At 40.5% G+C, this 21,954-nt stretch overlaps 1 protein-coding gene across 1 annotated transcript in view; it reads left to right on the top strand.

The window, feature by feature from the left end:
- The first annotated feature begins 6,443 nt into the window (after nucleotides 1–6,443).
- TULP1 (TUB like protein 1) overlaps nucleotides 6,444–21,954 on the top strand; it is a 52,655-nt gene continuing 37,144 nt past the window's right edge. The window contains exons 1-4 of the mRNA XM_070748517.1: nucleotides 6,444–6,465; nucleotides 14,741–14,875; nucleotides 16,669–16,821; nucleotides 18,636–18,791. Coding sequence (XP_070604618.1) covers nucleotides 6,444–6,465; nucleotides 14,741–14,875; nucleotides 16,669–16,821; nucleotides 18,636–18,791 — 466 coding nt within the window. The remainder of the gene's footprint in view (nucleotides 6,466–14,740; nucleotides 14,876–16,668; nucleotides 16,822–18,635; nucleotides 18,792–21,954) is intronic.

Here is a 21,954-nt window from a genome sequence, read left to right as displayed (position 1 = left end):
TCACCCAACTTGCCAGTTTCGTATTACAGTATTGTAAATTTCTATTGGATGCAAATTTCTCTGGACCATTCAAATACATTTCATAAATGCTAGAGAAAACTGCTGACTTAGGCTTTTACTATCTAGAAAACTGTGCTTTTCTATTATTATTATTATTATTATTATTATTATTATTATTATTATTATTAACATTTATATGCCGCCCCTCTCCGAAGACTTGGGGTGGCTCACAACATATAAAAAACCGTATATATCTAGATAAAAATAAGTTAAAATTAAGAGTTATATTTAAAACAGAAACTAAAAAGCCTATTAATATGCACATATACCATTCAGCAAGCTTACTATATATTCATTGGCCAGGGGGTAGAATCTAATAACCCAAGCTTGGCGGCATAAGTGAGTGTTTAAACTATTACGGAAGAGTAATACAGTGTTCCCTCAATTTTCTCAGGGGATGCGTTCCAAGACCGCCCGCGAAAGTTGAATTTCCGCTAAGTAGAGATGCGGAAGTAAATACACTATTTTTGGCTATGAACAGTATCACAAGCCTTCCCTTAACACTTTAAACCCCTAAATTGCAATTTCCCATCCCCTTAGCAACCATTTAGATTATTACTCACCATGTTTCTTTATTAAAGTTTATTAAAAAAAATATTTATTAAAGATGGACGAAGGTTTGGTGATGACATATGACATCATCGGGCAGGAAAAACCACAGTATAGGGGGGAAAAACGCAAATTATTTTTTAATTAATATTTTTGAAAAACCGTGGTATAGACTTTTCGCGAAGTTTGAACCTGCGAAAATTGAGGGGACACTGTATATGTTGCAGCCCCAGCAAACAAGATTCCCTGAGTTCTAATTATTGTAATTTTGGGTCTTGAACGTAAGTATATTCTCATAAATATTTTTGTTTATGAGAATGCCATATACATCCGCCATATAAGACAGTCCAGGTTAAGAAACCAAACTTATACAGGTCAGGACTACTTTTATTGTAAGAAATAAGTCTGGTGGCTTCTCCCTCCCCTCCCTTTATCTTCATGTAAACTAGAGGGGGGGATTGTCTAAGACAGTCATGGCGAACCTTTTTTTGCTTGGGTGCCAAAAGGGCACACGCATGCAATGCCCTCCCCATACAAATGCACACACACACCCTCTGTTGCCCCTCCCATGCATTCACACAGGCCTCACTGAAGCCTCCGGACTTCCAGTAGGCCCATCGGGCTGTTTTTTGCCCTCCTCAGGCTTTGGACCCTGGGGAGGGCAAAAAACAGCTCAACAGGCCTACAGGAAGTTATTTTCCAAATTTCCGGTAGACCCATTGGGTTTGTTTTTAGCCATCCACAGGTTCCAGAGCCTTTCCTGAAGCCCGGTGAAGATGAAAATAGCCTCCCCCACCCTCTGGAAGGCCGAAAATCATAGGACAATGCCTGGCGTGCCCTCAGATATGGCTCTGCGTGCCATGGGCCTAAGATATTTTCTCACCTTACTTCCTTGGCCTGAGTTGAAGGACCATTTATCCAATCATTCCCTTAAAAGAGGCTCTTTCTCCTTCAAGGCCATTCCTCTCTCTTCTACAATATATCTCCTTCCCCCTGCTATCTAAATGTAATGATATAAACTCTTCTCCTATCTGTCTCCTGTTGTGACTAAAACTCCCATGGTTCTTCAATAGCATTGGCAATCAGTGAGTTGCAATGGCTTGTTTATATCCTGTCCTTCTGCTGCAAAACAACCATTCAGGGCAACTTAAATATTATTTAAATTATCTTTCATAGAGCAGCAATGTAAGATAATCAACAAAGAGACTGCCAGCTATAAAGTAGAATCTGAGTGTTGGAAACATGTCCCTGACAGATGGCTGCCTATCCATTCTTTGGCTATATAAATTCAGGAAAGGGGACCCCACCATGTTTCTGGGTTATCAGTTCAACAGTGAAACTCAATTAATTGATAGATCCCCCCAAAAAAATATCCATTCCAAAATTGCCCTCCAGTAATTCAAATCCATTAGTCCCTGCATTGTATCTTTCAACAGTGGAGAACAATCTTAATTATATTTAGGGAAACTTAACTTTAAAAAATAAAACACAAACCAGTTATGATCCACTTAAATCTCAAGCCTAGATCCAAGACAATTTCTGGGCTTACACATTGCATTAACCCAGAGTTTGTTCAGAAACTATCATTGATCAGTGGAGGGGGTCAACTTGCCTCTTGGGTAGCAGATTGCAAAGTTGGAAAAAGATAGCCCAGAGTTTTTGCCCCACCAAATATTTTTCTATTGATATATAGTATGCCGATCAAGGCTTCTGGGAGTGATCAAGGCTTCTGAAATCCATACAGAGGGATCTGAATAGATCTGCATAGTCAATAGTGACAACAAATTGATCCAGTTGTTTGCAATCCATAAAAAAGTTTGTGTGCAAGAAAATAATGTTTCAGGTATCTTGCATTCAAATTATGTGATATTATCGGCAATATAAAATACCTGCTATGTCTGATATAAAAATAATGCTAGCTAGAGTTGATCAGACATGGAAGGTTTAGTTTAACATTTAAGAAGGGTGGAAATATCAGTTTTGGCATAGATTTATTCTTTCTGGCACACCTTACATCAGGAATGAAGAATATGGATTGGAATCAGTGTCATAGAAGTTGACAAGGACTAAGAAGTATGATGCCGATGTAACAAATTGAGCAATGATGGCCTGTCTATAGTTTCACCTGTTAGCAACAAAATGTCTCATTGCATGAATGCATGAACAATATGTGTGCTGTGTGTCAGCACTGCCATCTGCTGGCACAGTTAGGTGTCACCTTTAATCCTCACATTTGATATACTGTATAGCATGTGGAAGTAGAAGAAATAGACACCTAATATGGTATATTCTAAAAACTTTCAAGTGGTATACCATTCAGAGTCACATTCAGGTGAGATTCTAAATAAACAGAATTACAAAATTAACAGGTGTCACCTGTCAATGACTACTTCAGCTTCAACCGCAACAACACAAGAGCACGCAACAGATTCAAACTTAATATTAACCGCTACAAACCTGACTGTAAAAAGTATGACTTTAACAATTGAGTTGTCGAAGCGTGGAACTCATTACCAGACTCAATAGTGTCAACCCCTAACGCCCAACATTTCTCCCTTAGACTATCCACGATTGACTTCTCCAGGTTCCTAAGAGGTCAGTAAGGGGCATACATAAGTGCACCAGTGTGCCTTTCGTCCCTTGTCCAATTATCTTTCCTTTATCTCATATATCATATATATTTTCTTCCTTTCATATATCTTCTCCTCTATTTTATAGTTTTCTTTATATATATTACCTCATGTCTATTTTTTTCTATATGTATTGTGTATTGGACAAAATAAACAAACAAACAATAAGGGGGTATGTTTTGGGAATGTCCAGTAGTGCCGAACCTTTGGAAAATAGTGCAAGAGGACACTAATAGGATATTAAACATATGATGGACAATTACCAAGGAAATGGTGGTATTAGTCAAAAGGAATGAGATGGGAGAATTTAGAGAAATAAAAGAAGCAGTGATAGAAAGCACTCAGGCGGTAATAGCCCTAGGCTGGAAGGATGCGACAAAATGGACAATTCAAAATTTGTATCGGTACATGGTGGATCATATTCAGTTTGAGATTATGGATAAGAGGTTGAATTTGGCCAATGAAACTGAGTTGCAGGAACTGATGGGACGATGGGACAAGCTAAGAGGATATATTTAATATTATTTTTAAGATTATTTTTAATATTAGATTTGTTACATTGTCTTCTTTATTGTTGTTAGCCGCCCCGAGTCTTCGGAGAGGGGCGGCATACAAATCTAATAAATAATACTAATACTACTACTACTACTAATAATAATAATAATAATAACAACAACAACAACAACAACAATAATAATAATATATGGTCAATAGAATTCAAGACCAAGCTATAAAGAATAATTTAGAATTACTTTATGGTATGTAAATAGATATACAGTATTGCTCTTGAGTTAAAATGGTATATAGAAAATATGGCCCCATTTTGGTGGAGGGGCATGAATGTTGTCTGGTGGTGAACACTGAGCACACTGTTATGTGTTGTGTGCATGTTTCATTGTTATACTGTTCTAAAAATCAATAGAAAATTTTATTTTTTAAAAAAGAATAACAAAAGTGTTAGGATTTTAGGCTAAGACAGAGCAATTGAAATAAAACCCCAGAACAATGGATATCAACTCTAGCAGGGGTGTCAAACTCACGTCATGGTGACATCACATGACATATCAATATCGGGACTTTCCCGTCCCTTCGCTAAACTGGGTGTGGGCATGGCCAGCACGTGATGCATCCAGCCCCCAGGCCAGAAGTTTGACCGCCCTGAACTATAGGAATCAAATTGACTTCTGTTTCATGGAGGATGCGATGACCCAGGTTTGTTCCATAAACATTTTAACTTCCAGTTTAAAGTAGACCTTCTCAATCCCTCATGGTGTTTTCTTTATTCCCCCTTCAATAGTGCAAATGAGGAATCTGCACCCCAGAAACTTCATAAACCGGTAAGAAACGTCTTCTTATCCAACCTTTAGTTTGATTGTTCATATAGGCCTCACATACCGCATATACCTCTACAGTGGTACCTCTACTTACAAACTTAATTCATTCCGTGACCAGGTTCCTAAGCAGAAAAGTTTGTAAGAAGAAGAAGCAATTTTTCCTATAGGAATCAATGCAAAAGCAAAGAATGTGTGCAATTGGGGAAACCACAGGGAGGGTGGAGGCCCTGTTTCCTCCCAGGAGATTCCTAGAGAGGCCCCATGGAGGCTTCTCTCCACCTTTTCCAGCCCTGTTTCCTCCCAGGAGATTCCTACAGAGGCCCCACAGAGGCTTCTCCCCACCTTTTCCAGCCCTGTTTCCTCCCAGGAGCTTCCTAGAGAGGCCCCACGGAGGCTTCTCCCTGCCTTTTCCGGCCCTGTTTCCTCCCAGGAGATTCCTAGAGAGGCCCCCTGGAGGCTTCTCCCTGCCTTTTCTGGCCCTGTTTCCTCCCAGGAGATTCCTAGAGAGGCCCCACGGAGGCTTCTCCCCACCTTTTCCAGCCCTGTTTCCTCCCAGGAGATTCCTAGAGAGGCCCCACGGAGGCTTCTCCCTGCCTTTTCCGGCCCTGTTTCCTCCCAGGAGATTCCTAGAGAGGCCCCCTGGAGGCTTCTCCCTGCCTTTTCTGGTTACAGTTTTGGAGGCTTGGGTTTATAAGTGGAAAATAGTTCTTGAGAAGAGGTAAAAAAATCTTGAACACCCAGTTCTTATCCAGAAAAGTTTGTAAGTAGAGGCGTTCTTAGGTAGAGGTACCACTGTACACTATTTTGAATTTCTCTGCTTCCACATTCATGGCATCGGACCAGAATAGCTGCAAGACCACCCTCCTTGCCTTTCGTAAACCTCTTAAAACCCACCTCTGCCTTCAGGCATGGGGGAACTGAGACATCTCCCTTGCCTATGTAGTTTTATGTATGGAATGTTTGTGTGTATGTTTTTATATAAGGTTTTTTTTTAGGTTTTTAATGTAAAATTGTTATTTTAGACTTAATATTAGATTTGTGATTGTATACTGTTTTATCACTGCTGTGAGCCGCCCCAAGTCTGCAGAGAGGGGCGGCATACAAATCAAATCAAATCAAATCAAAAAATAAATGTGGCTCCTGAGATTACTATGTTGAATTTCACACCTGTGAAGTATCACGTCTTAAAATGTCATTCAATCATTACTGTGGCTGGATACTTGTTAATAAACAGGTTTTAACACCATTAGGGTTGAAATGGCCAATCACTACATCTTGATCATTATTTCCTGCATTTCATTCCTACCCTTCCTTCAACAGGTACTTGCATAACGTTGTTCCCTAACTCAGAGCTTTATGCTGAGATCATTGTCCTTCTCATGTACACACATATTTTTTATAGATAGGTGGGCACAATCCCCACAACTATTCCCTGTTTATCATCCTACATTATTTCAACATCTAGCCTTAATTAGATAAGCTACCTTCTGTTTCCCTGCATAGACAGGAGGTTGAGACTGCTAATCTGAACAAATTAATTTCATAAAATAAGATTGCCAGCACCTCTGGACTAGCACCATTTTTCAAGCATATTTCTCAACCGCATGACCTGCATTTGATCAGTCACAATTAATTATAGTTTATGACTAATGGGATTGACTGTAAGGTAATCTTGATCCATCTGCTTCCTCTGTGAAGTCTTTCTGAGTGACCTCAATTTCAGAGGAATTGTGTTGTGGTGTTTGAGAGCATCTTGCATAGTCTCACAATCTCATTTAACACATAATGGAGTGATAACCCTGCAGTGGGCCACCTAAAGGGAGCAATCAATGTAAACTTTTGAAAGCTTCTCATCTCTTCAAAAGGTAAGATGCTACAAAAAGAAGATGAAGGTAGGTGAGGCAGACAGTTTGGCCTTGAAGCCATAAAGCTTATGTCATCAAAGTATGTGATGCTTCACATAGATTACAGATTTTGCTGTGATGCAAGAAATAGTTATTCCCTATTTTTTTAAATTATACAATCCACCAGCACCAAATCCTCTTTCCATCTTTAGTGAAACATAGAGTCCTAATTTCCCAATCACATTTAACTGAACTCCATACAATGTCCAGGATAATTGTAAACTGTCTTTGATACTCTCTAATAAATGCAGCCAATGTGTGAGTGAATGAATCTATGTACACTGCTCAAAAAAATAAAGGGAACACTTATTTTATTTATTTATTTATTTATTTATTTTGTCCAATACACAATGAGGGTTTTAGTGGGTATATATCTATATACACATAGTAAAATACATGATGAAGGTTATAGAGGATATACTCATAGTAAAATATATCTAAGAAAGAATAGAAGTTATAGTAATAGAACATGTCAATGAAAGAATAGAAGAAGAGATATAGGAATAGAAGAAAGATATAGGACATTATAGGAGAGCAATAGGACAGGGGACGGAAGGCACTCTAGTGCACTTGTACTCGCCCCTTACTGACCTCTTAGAAATCTGGATAGGTCAACCGTAGATAATCTAAGGGTAAAGTGTTGGGGGTTTGGGGGTGACACTATGGAGTCCAGTAATGAGTTCCATGCTTCGACAACTCGGTTACTGAAGTCATATTTTTTACAGTCAAGTTTGGAGCGGTTAATATTAAGTTTAAATCTGTTGTGTGCTCTTGTCTTAAACAACACAATATAACTCCAAGTAAATCAAACTTCTGGGAACTGTCCAAGCAACACGGATTGACAATCAATTTCACATGCTGTTGTGCACATTCAACTTTGTACAGAACGAAGTATTCAATGAGAATATTTCATTCATTTAGATCTAGGATGTGTTATTTGAGTGTTCCCTTTATTTTTTTGAGCAGTATATTCATATCTGATCACACCTAAGTTCCAAGAGGGCTTCAGTCAGGTCATCTTCAGGTTTGACTGGACTTGTTGGGACCCCAACATCCATATTATATTTCCACCAAAGTGGTACCTATTTATCTACTCATCTTTGTGTGCTTTCTTTTTTTTAAAAAAAATGTTTATTAAATATTAACATTTTTAAAAGGGGAGACAAATATAACAGAAAAATAACAAAATGCATAGTATAAAGTAAAATAATAGAACGTAATAACAAATATTGGTGTGCTTTCAAACTGCTAAGTTGACAGGAGTTGGTTCAAATTGATGGAAGCTCATTGCCCAAACAGCTTGCACTTTTTGTTTTGCTTTAGTTTTGGGTTTTGAACTGTTGGCCTTTCAATGGTCCCTGAGTCCGCATGAGCCACTGTGTCACCTTAGAAAGATGGCTAGGCCACACTGAGAGGTGTAACCTCCATCCTTCTCTTTCTCCTGGGTTTTTGAACATAGGCTGCAGCCGTATGCCATTACCATTGTGTAACAAAGGAAGGTACATGGGTGGAAGGGGGTGTCTTCTACCTCCACCCCTTTATTATGTCATCTAATAGTGGGTGAGCATACTAATTATTTCTGCTTCCTTGTATTTGAAAAGAACCTGTAGGTTGTTGAGAAAGAGGGGGGTGAAAGGGAGGGAGAGACTCGGTTTAACCACTCAGTTAAAGACCTCCGTATACTAGTAACAAAAGATTTAAGTACCAAAGCCCACTGCAACAACATAGCCAAGGAGGCTTCAAGAGTTGTAAACCTAATCCTACGTAGTTTCTGCTCTGGAATCTCACACTACTTACCAGAGCTTACAAAACTTTCGCCAGACCCATTCTCGAATACAGCTCATCCGTTTGGAACCCATATCACATCTCAGATATTAACACCCTTGAAAATGTCCAAAGATACTTCACCAGAAGAGCCCTTCATTCCTCCACTCGAAACAGAATACCCTATGAGACTAGACTTTCAATCCAGGGGCTAGAAAGCCTAGAACTAAGACGCCTTAAACAAGATCTAAGTATTGCCCACAAGATCATATGCTGCAACGTCCTGCCTTTCGGCGACTACTTCAGCTTCAACCACAACAACACAAGAGCACACAACAGATTTAAACTTAATATTAACCGCTCCAAACTTGACTGTAAAAAATATGACTTCAGTAACCGAGTTGTCGAAGCATGGAACTCATTACCGGACTCCATAGTGTCATCCCCAAACCCCAACACTTTACCCTTAGATTATCCATGGTTGACCTATCCAGATTCCTAAGAGGTCAGTAAGGAGCGAGTACAAGTGCACTAGAGTGCCTTCCGTCCCCTGTCCTATTGCTCTCCTATATCTCCTATTCCTTTCTTCTATTCCTATATCTCTTCTTCTATTCTTTCATTGGTATGTTCTATTCCTATAACTTCTATTCTTTCTTAGATACATTTTACTTTGAGTATATCCTCTATAACCTTCATCATGTATTTTACTATGTGTATACCCACTAAAACCCTCATTGTGTATTGGACAAAATCAATCAATCAATAAAATAAATAAATAGAATCTAGAGCTAGGCAATTCACAATAGGTGAACAATCTCAACCATCATATCCAGGCCCATTTTTTTGTTTCTCCAAAATCATATCAGCAACATTCTTAATTTGGCAGCAAACACTAGTGCAAACTTTCTTTCTTCTCTCTGTATAAAGACAAGCAGCCAGTAAGCTTCATTGAATGGTTTTACCCCAAAACCTTCCCAATCTCCAAAAAATTTAAGTCTGGTAGCAACTGCAGCACCCCCATATCTCAAAGACAATCAAATCCAGCCAAAAATGTGCTTTCCCACCTTAATTTTTAAAATTGTACATCACAGCTTGGAAGATACACAAATTAGGCATGCAACTACATAACACAACTGTTGCCTGCTTGCTTTCTTATTTATCAACGACTTTGTAAACCTGTCCTTGTCTAAAAGTCTTGCTTTTCTATAGTTTGCAAATACTCAAGTTGATTGTCCCCATCATTTGAAAGCAAAGGCGACATAACTGCTTTAACCTTGTCCTACAAAGAAATGCACACTCTTTTCCCACAACAGACCTAAGGAACGGGTTGCCCTACCTGGAGTCCTTCCATAGCCACTTTCAAGAAGAAACAATATTTCAGGAGTTGTCTCTCACATCACAATATAAACTGGCTTTCATACAAACTCTGCAGTTATATTTAAAACATTCTGCTTCCTCGTGGGAGTTATTTTGAACATGTGGGCATCATTTTCCATAGATTAGATAGATAGATAGATAGATAGATAGATAGATAGATAGATAGATAGATAGATGGATGGATGGATGGATGGATGGATGGATGGATGGATGGATGGATGGATGGATGGATGGATAGATGGATAGATGGATAGATGGATAGATGGATAGATGGATAGATATAAATCAATAACTTTCACTGCTTAAGTCTTCTTATATCTGATGGTTGCAATATTGTAGCTGCAGAATAACAAAAAGGGCTGAAGAATATCCCCAAATTTGTTCTGGCTAGTTGAAAAGGATGTCTATTTCTCTTGGGGAGAAATAGCATCTGGTCTTGCCATGGCATAAGCAAATGAAGCCATTGTGTTTTCTCTAACATCTAGGCTGAATTGCCATGTTCTGTCTCCCTGTCTCCCTTACTTGACCAAAACAACTTCTTGTTTGTTTGTTATTTGTTTGTTTGTTTCTTTGCTATCAATTGGAACCCTGACTGGTAAGTTGTTTTAAGAATCGTTGCTACCTTTAAACTTTGATTATTGAATGGAATTTTCTAGGCTTTATTGTCTTCATTTGTTTTTAAATCAGTGACTGTAATAATGAGATTGTGTTATATGAACCCTGCCAGTTAAATTCAAGCAAGCGTGGTGCTGTTGAAAATGGTAGCAATACGTTATTTAATTCGACTTCTATACCGCCCAATCCCAATGGGACTCAGAGCAGCTAAGTTAAGATTTCCTACCATTTTTTCATATTAGCCCTCTTTAGATGTTAATGTCATTCAGATGAAGGAAGCTTCTTCTAATATGCCTATGTGCTTTTAAAATTATTGATGCAAGGGGAAAAATAGTATATTTATTATTTTCCATGGAGACCGATTGTCAAATTCTGTCAGATATCAAATACAGAACATCAGAAATTGATTCAAAATACAGGATTGGATATACATCCTTAGAAACCATGGTGGTAGGTTTTCAGTGCAATCCTAAACATATTTAGGATCTCACAGAAGATGCAGCTTAAAGCAAAGTCAGATTTCTTGCCTTTGTAACAAGCATTGCCTAGAAAAATACTACAAACTTTATTACTGTACTGTTTATCAAATGCTGAAATCCCCTGACAAAAGACATTATCCTACTTACGTGTGAAAGATATCATCTCAATCCTCGGTGGTGCTATTTAACGATCCTTAATAAAAGTTGTCCATCATATAATTACGAAGTATTTTTGCCATATCTGAGACAAGCCATTCCCACCTTTCTGTGCCACATTTCAAATCTTTATTTAAGTGTGTTGAGGTAGTGGAAATAGTTTACAAATACTGTCTCCTCAGCTAATTTTGCCCTGGCTTCCAATAATTGGACTGAGATGTTGACCTTCCTACTTGAAATAGACACTAATTTACATATGTATTCTGTGCTGGGTGGATTTTACTTCTAGGATTCCACAAAACTACCTTCTGTTATACAATTTTATGGAAATCAGGTTATCAAACACAATTGTTGAAGTAATATAACACGTTGTGCCCAAACCCACCAACACAAAAAATATATATTATGAATTAATACTGTTTGATATCTTGGTTTACACATTATATTAAGACAATGGCTGAGATCCTATAACATGCTGAATCAAATCCATTTTAATATACTGAAGTTTAATAAGATGAGGAAAATCTACCCAATAAGTAGCAATTCTTAGCAGAAGTAATGGAGCTATAGAGCAGGCAGGTATTCTACATTGTGATATTTATGTAATCTTAAGATTTCCCCACAAATTTCTCCTACCTGGCAAATTGCTGTACAGTATATGGTACCATATCATTACATACATGTCTTTTGCACAATATAGCTGAAGAATGATATATATTCATTAGTTTATGGCAAAATTCCAGCTGATACATTGAGACTAAATATAACCCATATTACTAATGATGACTTACTATGAAACCGAATAAAACAGTTTCTTCATAGGTTTCATTAGCCATCAAAGTAGCTCTAATCATTGTGCAGCTCAAAATAATTGAAGACTCATTAAAGTTGGCTGTAGTTGGCTCTGTCCTATTCATCACTGTTCATAACAGGAGGGTTTCACTAGGTGAAACTTTGCTTTTGCTTCCTGTTCCTATCTCCTTCCTTTTTTAAAATTCTTCTTTAAATTTCTAACGTTGGTTAGGAAGAAAACCATGATAATGTGATTGTGGCTTACTTCAAACATTTTGAAAAACCAGTGACTATATTTTAAAAAATCTTTTTCACCAACTCGTAATTTTAGAGGCATCAACCCTGGACATTTAATTTGTGGGATTGGCAGTAGTAGATTAGTTTCATGTATTGGTTGCTTTGCTTATTTTGTAATATGCCCATGGCTGCAAACCTCTCTGAAATTACTCATTTAGTTCTCCTCCTGGTATTTGTCACTTGTGAGTAGGCCTGAGTTATGGTATCTTTTCACAACTTGTGCAATCATACAAGACTGGTTTTTTCTTAGGTTTTGATTCATCCCTCACATCTCCCTTCTTTTTTCAGACAACTAGTATTGGTTGCATTTGTGTGACACAAATGGACACACATTAACAAAACCAGAGGCATCTAGCGCATACCCTTGTATGTGTTCTCATCAGCTCAGACCAAAAACTACAGTTCAAATACTGTAAATCAGCAATTTATAAATTCTGATCTCGGAATTGTAAATGTAACACTAATTTTGCTTTTTGTGACCAATATAAATACAGTGATACCTTGTCTTACGAACCCCTCTTCATACGAAATTTCAGTGATACGAACCCAGTGCTTAAGATTTTTTTGCCTCTTCTTCCAAACTATTTTCACCTTACAAGCCGCCGAAGGAATCCCTTCATTTTTGCTGGTGCTGCTTTGAATCCCAGCGAGGGGAGCCTCAGGAGAATCCCCGCTCTTCGGCTGGCAACGGAAGTTTACTGGCGGGGATTCCCAGTGGCGCAAGGCAAAAGGGGTGACTTTTGGGATGGGGTTGCATGCATTATTTGCTTTTACATTGATTCCTATGGGGAAAATTGCTTCGTTTTACAAACTTTTCATCTTACGAACCTGGTCACAGAATGAATTAAGTTCATAAGACAAGGTATCACTGTATACCCATGCATTTTTTAACAGTGATGGCGAACCTTTTTTTCCTTGTGTACCAGAAGAGCGTGAAAGCACACTATCACACACGCACAAATGCCCACACCCATAATTCAATGCCTAGAGAGGGTGAAAACAGTTTTTCCCCACACCCTGGAGGCCCTCTGGAGGTCAAAAATGCCCAACTTCTAGTGAGCCCAGTAGGCTCGTGTTTCACCCTCCCTAGGTTCCAAAGCTTTCCATGGAGCCAGGGGAGGGTAAAAATGCCCTCCCCTTCCCCTGGAGGCTCTCCGGAAGCCAAAACGCCTTCCAAGAGCCTCTGTGAAAGTCAAAAATCAGCTGGCTGGCACACACATACATGTAGGGCAATGGCTCGCATGCCAGCAGATTTGACTCCGCATGCCACCTGTGGCTCCTGTGCCATAGGTTGGCCATCACAGGTATAGACTAGATCAATGAAGGGCTCCACTTACCTTTTCCTACCAGTACCGGGTTTCCGAGGCCAGTACGGGGGGGGCACGTGTCTGATATGTGTGCATGTGCCCCCATGCAAGTTTTCGATTCTGCACATGCACCTGAAGCAAAATTCAGTGCAAGGAAGCTTGGTTGGGCAAGATTTCAGCAATTTTAACTCTCTTTTTTTTGTGTCTGTGCATGCGCAGCAACCGCCTGTGCTGAACTCCGGAGCCCAATAAAAAGTCCTAACAGATCACTGATCCCATTTGTACCGGGTGGGGCCCATTACTGGACTAGATAAATATACTGAAGGCAGAAAAGTTGGGAACACATAGGTAACAGAAGGAAAACTGTCAATACAAGGCAACATTTATACAGTATAATCTCTTCAGATTTTTAACTTTTGGTTGAAGGGAAGGAGGGAAGGGGAGGGAAGGGAAAAAGGGAAGGAGGGAGGGAAGAAGGGAGGGAGGAAGGAAGGAAGGAAGGAAGGAAGGAAGGAAAAAAGGAGTAGTTTTGTGGATCCTAATGTATCAAGGTCAGTTCAGGTGTGAATGATCTGTTTGTTGATGTCCTTATCCCCTGCCATTCTCTATGTGGACCTTTGTCCCCACACTACCGCAATCTCTGGTATTCTGAACCTTTACTTTGAATACTGTTTCTTAGCATTCCTCTACCACTGATGGCGAACCTATGGCACGGGTGCCACAGGTGGCACGCAGAACCATATCTGGTGGCACGCAAGCCGTTGCCCTAGTTAAGCTACAACATGAATGTCTGTGCAAGACAGCTAGTTTTTAGCTCGCACAGAGGCCCTTGGAGGGCATTTTTGGCTTCCAGAGAGCCTCCAGGGGATGGAGGAGGGCATTTTTACCCTCTCCTGACTCCAGGGAAGCCTTTGGAGCCTGGGGAGGGCAAAATACAACACTATTGGGCCCACTAGAAGTTGGGAAACAGGCTGTTTCCAGCCTCCAGAGGGCCTCTGGGGGGGTGGGAGAAGGTGTTTTAGCCCTCCCCAGGCATTGAATTAAGGGTGTGGACACTCACACATGTGTGATAGTGCACAACTATGCTCTTTTGGCACCTGGGGTAAAAAAGGTACTCTCTATGAGATGCTTTGAAGCAGAGATTCCAGAGGTAGAACTTCCAATATCCATAGCAAATTACAAAGGTCTATCTTACATATGGTAATACTGTAAAAGTCTGCATTTTCTCTTAAGCAATTTTTTAAAAAAATCTATAGAATTTCCAATAAATGCCCATATTTGCCATCAGAACATCTTTTCTGTGGTCAAGACTAAACCATTGGGGACAGGTGTTTATTAAACAAAAGTATTTGAACTGTAGGAGGACACTGATGGTATTCTTTATGTAGCACAACTATCATGCCACATTCAATGTAGAGATTATTTTATCATTAGGATACTGCATCTCTCAACACCTTCTGCAACCTGTTTCTACAGCCACCCATCCATTGGAGCAGACACTCAGGAAGAAGTTGAAAGACACTACCCTGGAGGCAAAGCCTAAAAAATTGAGAGTGAAAAAGCAGGAAAAATCAAGCTCTGCAGAAGAAGCCAAAAACACTTCAGCTACTAGTAAGGAGAGGAGCAAAAATTCATTGTCATGCCAGAAATATAGATATTGGTCCATGAAAAGGACTCAATGCTGTTATCTTATTTGGTAGTAGCAGACCTGCTTAAAATCACTGAGTTTTCAGGTCCTCATGAACCTGGCAAAAAGCATGTGGGCAGTAATGGGCTACCAAAATTTTTACTGCCACACTGTGGGGGAGTTCTGTCGGGCTCTCTGGTAGAATCCTCCCAAAAATTCACAGGTACAAATTTCAGACACACACACATTTGAAAATTCAAAACAATGTTCTTTATAATGAAAATTCACTTAAATCAAGCCCTCTTTTGGTATAGCAAAGAGCACTTGTCTCTAGGTCCCACAGAGTGGGCCTTCTCCGTGTCCCGTCAACTAAACAATGTCGGTTGGCGGGCCCCAGGGGAAGAGCCTTCTCTGTGGCGGCACCGGCCCTCTGGAACCAACTCCCCCCGGAGATTAGAACTGCCCCTACTCTTCCTGCCTTCCGTAAACTCCTTAAAACCCACCTTTGCCGTCAGGCATGGGGGAACTGAAACATCTCCCCCTGGGCACGTTTAATTTATGCATGGTATGTCTGTGTGTGTGTCTGTTAGCATATGGGGTTTTTAAATATTTAAATATTTTAAATTTGTCTGATTGCTTATGATTTGTTTCTACATGTTGTGAGCCGCCCCGAGTCTTCGGAGAGGGGCGGCATACAAATCTAAGTAATAAATAAATAAATAATAAACAAACTGGTAATTTGTACAAGTCCCTTATCAGTTCTGTGATACTTAGCTTGCAGCTGTGAGATTCACGGTCCTTCTTCTTTCACAAAGTGAAACACCCTTTGCTCTGGTTTAGTTTCAAAGTGGGGGGAAAATCAGCACACGAAAGGTCAAAGTCAGTAAAGCAGTCACGAAACACAATTATCAGATAATCCTCCACAATGGCCAAACCCACAGGCTGCTCTTTATAGCAGCCTCACTAATTACCACAGCCCCACCCAACCACAGGTGGCCTCATTTTCTTTGATAATAATCTCTCAGTTGTTGTTCCCTATGCATCGCTCTCTGCATGCGTGGCTGTATCATTAACTCTTGTTCTGAATCCAAGGAGGAGCTAGATAATTGATCTCCTTCTGAGCTGTCTGCCACACTCTCCTCCTCCCTGCCACTCATGTCTTCTTGTTCAGAGGAGCCTTCATCAGCAGATTCCACCGGGGGCAAAACAGGCCTGCAGCATGTGGATGTCTCCCCCACATCCACAGTCCTTGGGGCAGGAGCTGGGCCAAAGCTAACCACAACAAAATGTTTCTAGTTTTATTGCTTCAATGCTAAAACGAGTGGTAGTTGTGCCCAAAAGAGGAAGGAGTATTTTCAATGGGTAAATCTTGACTGAAATGGCCTTCCATGACTATTGTGGTACTTTGGATCCCCTAATTTTATGGGATCTCTCCTGAATGTGTTAGAAAATGCTGTTTCCCATCACGTGTGATCTTAAGAGTGATCAGCTCCTAAGATTGCAGATGCCATATTGTAGTCAAATTCATTCAGCACACACACATTAACCCAGGTACACCCAAAATATCCTGTGGCAATGGGGGTATTATCACCTTTTGGTCTCAATAATCAACACAGGTCAAGTGAAACATAGAACAATTCAATTTGATACCAAAAGTCAAGGTGTTAGCTGCTTTTCCAAAGCCATGCCATTCGTCCCATTGTCAGCATTGTACCTGTATTATACCCCATCCTTCATTTCTCAAATACCTGTCTTCACTCTAGTGTCTCTTTCTAAGCTCTTGTCAGAACCGTAAAAAAAACTAAAAAGGAGAAGCCACGAGAACAGGACGAGAAAGTCACACACGTCAGATTGATGAAGGATCCCAGGAAAGAGAAGGAATCCTCTTCTTCTCATTCCAGCGTGAGCAAGACACCAAAAAAGAAACAAGGTAAAGAACCACCAGCTCCTGGCTCTTACGTTACAAGTAAGGACTTTTCTGCAGAACAGTGTTTCTTAGCATGGGCAACTTTAAGATACAGCATATGGAGTTCAAATCCCAGAATTTCACAGCCAGCAGACTAGTGGTGAAATCTATTTATCTTTCCTACTGGTTCTTTTTCACCCATGCTCCACTCACGCATGTACTTTTTCATCCTCTGCGCATGTGCAGAATGCTTTGTGTATGAGCAAAGAGTTAAAAAAAGAAAATAGTGGCATCCAGGTAGGTGGGCGGAGCCTCATGCTGCCGCCCCTACCAGTTCTCCAAACCACTGGTGACCACCGCTACCAGTATGGCGAACCAGGCCAAACCGGAAGCATTTCACCCCTGCAGTGGGGTGGGGGTGGAACATGGGGAATGGGACATCAGTGGGGGTGGATATCATTCTGGGAATTGAAGATCACACATTTTCAAGTTGCTGTTGCATAGGTAAGCTTGAAAACCGTTGGTGTACAAGTAAAAAAAATATTTGGGGTGTGGGGAAGTCATCACAAATGTGAAAATTGCACTTTTCCAGCATTGTTACTGAATTTTTTAAAATTTAAAAATATTAATTGAATCTCCAACCCGATGAAACTGAAAAATCCTGAAAGTATATGGGTACCTCTACATACGAACTTAGTTTGTTCCGTGACCAGGTTCTTAAGTAGAAAAGTTTGTAAGAAGAAGCAATTTTCCGCATAGGAATCAATGTAAAAGCAAATAATGAAATAATGTGTGATTGGGGAAACCACAGGGAGGGTGGAGACCCTGTTTCCTCCCAGGAGATTCCTAGAGAGACCCCACGGAGGCTTCTCCCCGCCTTTTCTGGCCCTGTTTCCTTCCAGGAGATTCCTAGAGAGGCCGCACGGAGGCTTCTCCCTGCCTTTTTTGGTTACAGTTTCGGAGGCTCGGGTTTGTAAGTGGAAAATGGTTCTTGAGAAGAGGCAAAAAATATTGAACACCTGATTCTTATCTAGAAAAGGTCACAAGTAGAGGCGTTCTTAGGTAGAGGTACCATTGTATAGCATTTCCCCACTCATGGGCACCTGCATGGTATGGTTTAAAAAGTCAAAACGGCAGCCAGGACAATGTAATCACATATAAAAATGTGTTCCTTCCAGGTGAAGAACATATTAAAACACAGGCTGAGCATTGATCACAAGATTGTGGCCGTCATCCAGTGTTTTTTACCATACCTTACAGACATCTCTGCCCCTAATCTATCTAGTAGCGCAAAGTATCATGCAAATTTTATTTATTTTTTTTATTTGATTGATTATGTGCTGCCCATCTCATCTGGAGGTAACAAGTGAGATAAATGTAATTGTGAAATTGCAGTGATCTGGGAACAAATCCTTCATCATTATAACAATAATTATAATGGTATGTGGTGGGATTCATTTTTTTTACTATTGATTCTGTGCGTGTGGCTCAGTGAACATGACATAGCTTGGTGGGTGTGGCAGGGGGAGGATACCGTAAAATCTCCATTTCCTGCCAATCAGCTGGGACTCAGAAGGCAGAGAATAGATGGGGGTGGGGCCAGCCAAAGATGGTATTTAACTGTTTTCCGAACTACTCAAAATTTCCGCTACCAGTTCTCCAGAACTGGTCAAAACCTGCTGAATACCACCTCTGAATAGCTACTGCCAAAACAGAGCAGGAACATTGTTAGCTCTATAACTAACAGAATTGTTAGTTTGTTTTCCCCTTTTAATTGCTTAGAGATCTTTGCCTTTTTTATTTTCTATCTATTGATCTCTACTTATTCAAAGTTTTAGAGGATTCTGATGAAGATGAAGATGAGGAAGAAGAAGAGGAAGAATGGGAGGAAGAGGAGGAGTCTGAAAGTGAAGAGCCACCAAAAGTGCCCAAAAGAAAGCTCCTCAAAGCTACTTCGTTGGACAAAAGTAAAGGAAGGAAGGTCAAAAGTAAAGGTAGGCTTGAATTTCAGAATCATTTATTTATTTATTTGTTTGTTTGTTTGTTTGTTTGTTTGTTTGTTTATTAGATTTGTATGCCGCCCCTCTCCATAGACTCGGGGCGGCTAACAACAATAATAAAACAGCATATGACAAATCTAATATTAAAATAATTAAGAAACCCTTATTAAAAATCAATCATACACACAAATATACCATGCATAACTTGTATAGCCCTGGGGGGAAAGGAATACCTCAATTCCCCCATGCCTGATGACAGAGGTGGGTTTTAAGGAGCTTACGAAAGGCAAGGAGGGTGGGGGAATTCTGATCTCTGGGGGGAGCTGGTTCCAGGGGGTCAGGGCCACCACAGAGAAGACTCTTCCCCTAGGTCCCGCCAAATGACATTGTTTAGTCGCCGGAACCCGGAGAAGGCCAACTCTGTAGGACCTAACTGGTCGCTGGGATTTGTGCGGCAGAAGGCGGTCCCCGAGATATTCTGGTCCGATGCCATGAAGGGCATAAAGAAGTTATGGGCCATAAAGCAGTTGGCTTAGATGTGGCTTTATTTCCATGAAACTTCTAAAGTTTTCAGGTGTAGACTAAAATTATTCCCCAAAAGCCTTTGGGAAACCACACCTATAAGCTGCTACCTATATTATAGATATAGCCAGAATGAAAAGTTTGTTTGTTTGTTTCTAGTACTTTGGATGTGTGGCACTTTTCAATGGGCATGTTTTTAAAACTGGTTAAAGTTAAAATTCTTTTAACTACTACAAAATTCACTTTTTAAACAACTACTATGCAAATTTAGTGAGACAAAAGGGGCGGAAAAAAATTATGACCTGGGAGGACCTCCGCAAATAGGCCTGAGATTGGAAGGCATTCATAACAGAAAACACTGAGAAAGGTGTAAAACAAGTGATCACTTTCCTCCTCTACAGCTAAAAGCAAACATCCTCTCTACCTTCACCTGTAATTATTTTTATTTATTTAGCGTATTAGGACCTCTGATGGTGCAGTGCAGGGGTGGGTTCTAACTTACCTCGCCGCTGGTTCACTTCCTCCTGCTCCAAGTGGGTGCATGTGCATTGCGCATGCCCAGGCATAGTGCCAAAAACAAGATGGCGGTGCAGAAGCCAAAAACAAGATGGCGGCAGCTACCCCTCCATCGAGAGAGGCAGTTCGTGGGCAGGGTCAGCTGGCAATTGCTCCCGATTTGTTGAATGGGGGAAAATTCCCACTACTGGTTCTCTAGAATTGGTCTGAACCAGGAGCAGCCCATCTCTGCTGCAGTGCTTAGAATGCCATATTGCAGGCAAACTCTGTCCGTCACCTGGAATTTGATCCTCAAAGCTTCAAGGTTGACTCAGCCTTCCATCCTTCCGAGATCGGTAAAATGCAAAGATTATTGCCCAGAGAGTGCTGTAAAGTCCTATGGGGCAGTATAAACGCTTTTGCCATTGCTGTATTTATATCCTATGCAACTTCCTCCCCCCGTGACCTCTTTGGCTTATGGAATATAAAATTGCAGCATCTGAAAATGAAATTAAAAGAGATTAATAAATACAATGACTAAGACCGTTCATAAAATCTATTGCTGAACTTACAAAGACCTTTCTGCTTGCGTGCCCTTGGGAAGGAAATACATTTTTTTGAAAGCTGCCCAAAAGTAGGTGACTACTTTTGAAACAGGAACGCCGTTCTCGGAGTCCCAGTCCTCCAATCTCCTTCAGGCTGGACACCTAATGCATTCTTTCACCTGTGCAAGGTGAGCAGATTGTAGTTGGAGCAAAAGCTCAGGAATGCAGGAACTGGGTATGACTAGTCTAGAGAAGAGAAGGACCAGGAGTGACATGATGGCAGCATTCCAGTATTTGAACGGCTGCCAACTTATTTTCCAAAACTCCAGAAGGCAAGAAAGGGAACAATGGATGGTCTCCTGCTTGAGCAGGGGCTGGACTGGAAGACCTCTAAGGTCAGAGGTGGGTTCCTACCAATGCAGTCTGCTGCGCTGCTCTGGTAGTGTACCGCCAATTGCGCAATTTTGGCACAATGGCTCTGGTGCTGTCTTTGCTGATCTATGTGCACTACCATCCTTTTTTCCTATTCTTCAGCAATTTTTCAGCTCTCTGAGCATGCGCAGAAGGAAAACCATCCCTCTGCGCATGTATGGAAGCAAAACTCACGCAGCGCACCGTTAGGAAAAGGTAAGAGGAACCCGCCCCTGTCTAAGGTCCCTTGCAGCTCTATTCTGATTGATTGAATGAAATGAAGGCTCCATCTGTACGGCTTCAGAAAGCGACAGACAGCCCATGCAACGAACTTGCAGCATTAACTCAGCTCAGCAAACAAGCAGATAGACACACTCTCTACCCGCTGCAGTTTCTGAGTTACTTCACATGTAGCAAATTGCAGACTTCTGAAAGATGACGAGGGCATGAGTCATAGTCTTCAGCACCACATATGTCATAGAATTTAAATAACAGAAGAGGACTTCAATTAAATGTTGATTAATGTTTATTGTTCTTCCTGATACATTCTAATGACTGTAATTATGCTTGATTATATAGCGATATTGCTCAGATCTTCCATGCAAAGTTCCGGTGATAGACCATTTTCTGCCTGAAAAACTACTTTATTATTTGGGTAAAGAGGATGAACAAATGGAAGATTGCGACTTGAAACGAAAGAGTACACGATAAAGAGTAGGACTTAATGAATAGAAACAAACAAACAAAAACAGTTGTATATCTGTACAGGTTATCCTGAACTTGCGGCTGGTAGCCTAGCACCCAAAGTTATAACAAATCCTCCAAAAGCTAGTTCTGATCCAATTTTGAAGTTATAACAGATGCACAACCATGGTATCCCATGCTAGCTTTTCAGAATCTGGCAACCAGATCATCTTTACAATCATTTGGAGCATCTTGAGGTCATATGACCACATTTTAGCAATAGCATTTAGACATATATACCACTTCACAGAGCTTTACAGCCCTCTTTAAGTGGTTTACAGAGTCAGCATATATTGTCCCAAACAATCTGAGTCCTCATTTTACCCACCTCGGGAGGATAGAAGGCTGAGTCAATTTTGAGCCTGGTGAGATTCGATCTGCCAAACTGCTGGCAGCTGGTGATCAGCAGAAGTAGCCTGCAGTACTGAACTCTAACCACT

This window comes from Erythrolamprus reginae, chromosome 3, assembly GCF_031021105.1.
Source record: "Erythrolamprus reginae isolate rEryReg1 chromosome 3, rEryReg1.hap1, whole genome shotgun sequence".
Taxonomy (NCBI): Eukaryota; Metazoa; Chordata; class Lepidosauria; order Squamata; family Dipsadidae; genus Erythrolamprus; species Erythrolamprus reginae.
This window is presented reverse-complemented; position numbering and strand designations above follow the sequence as displayed.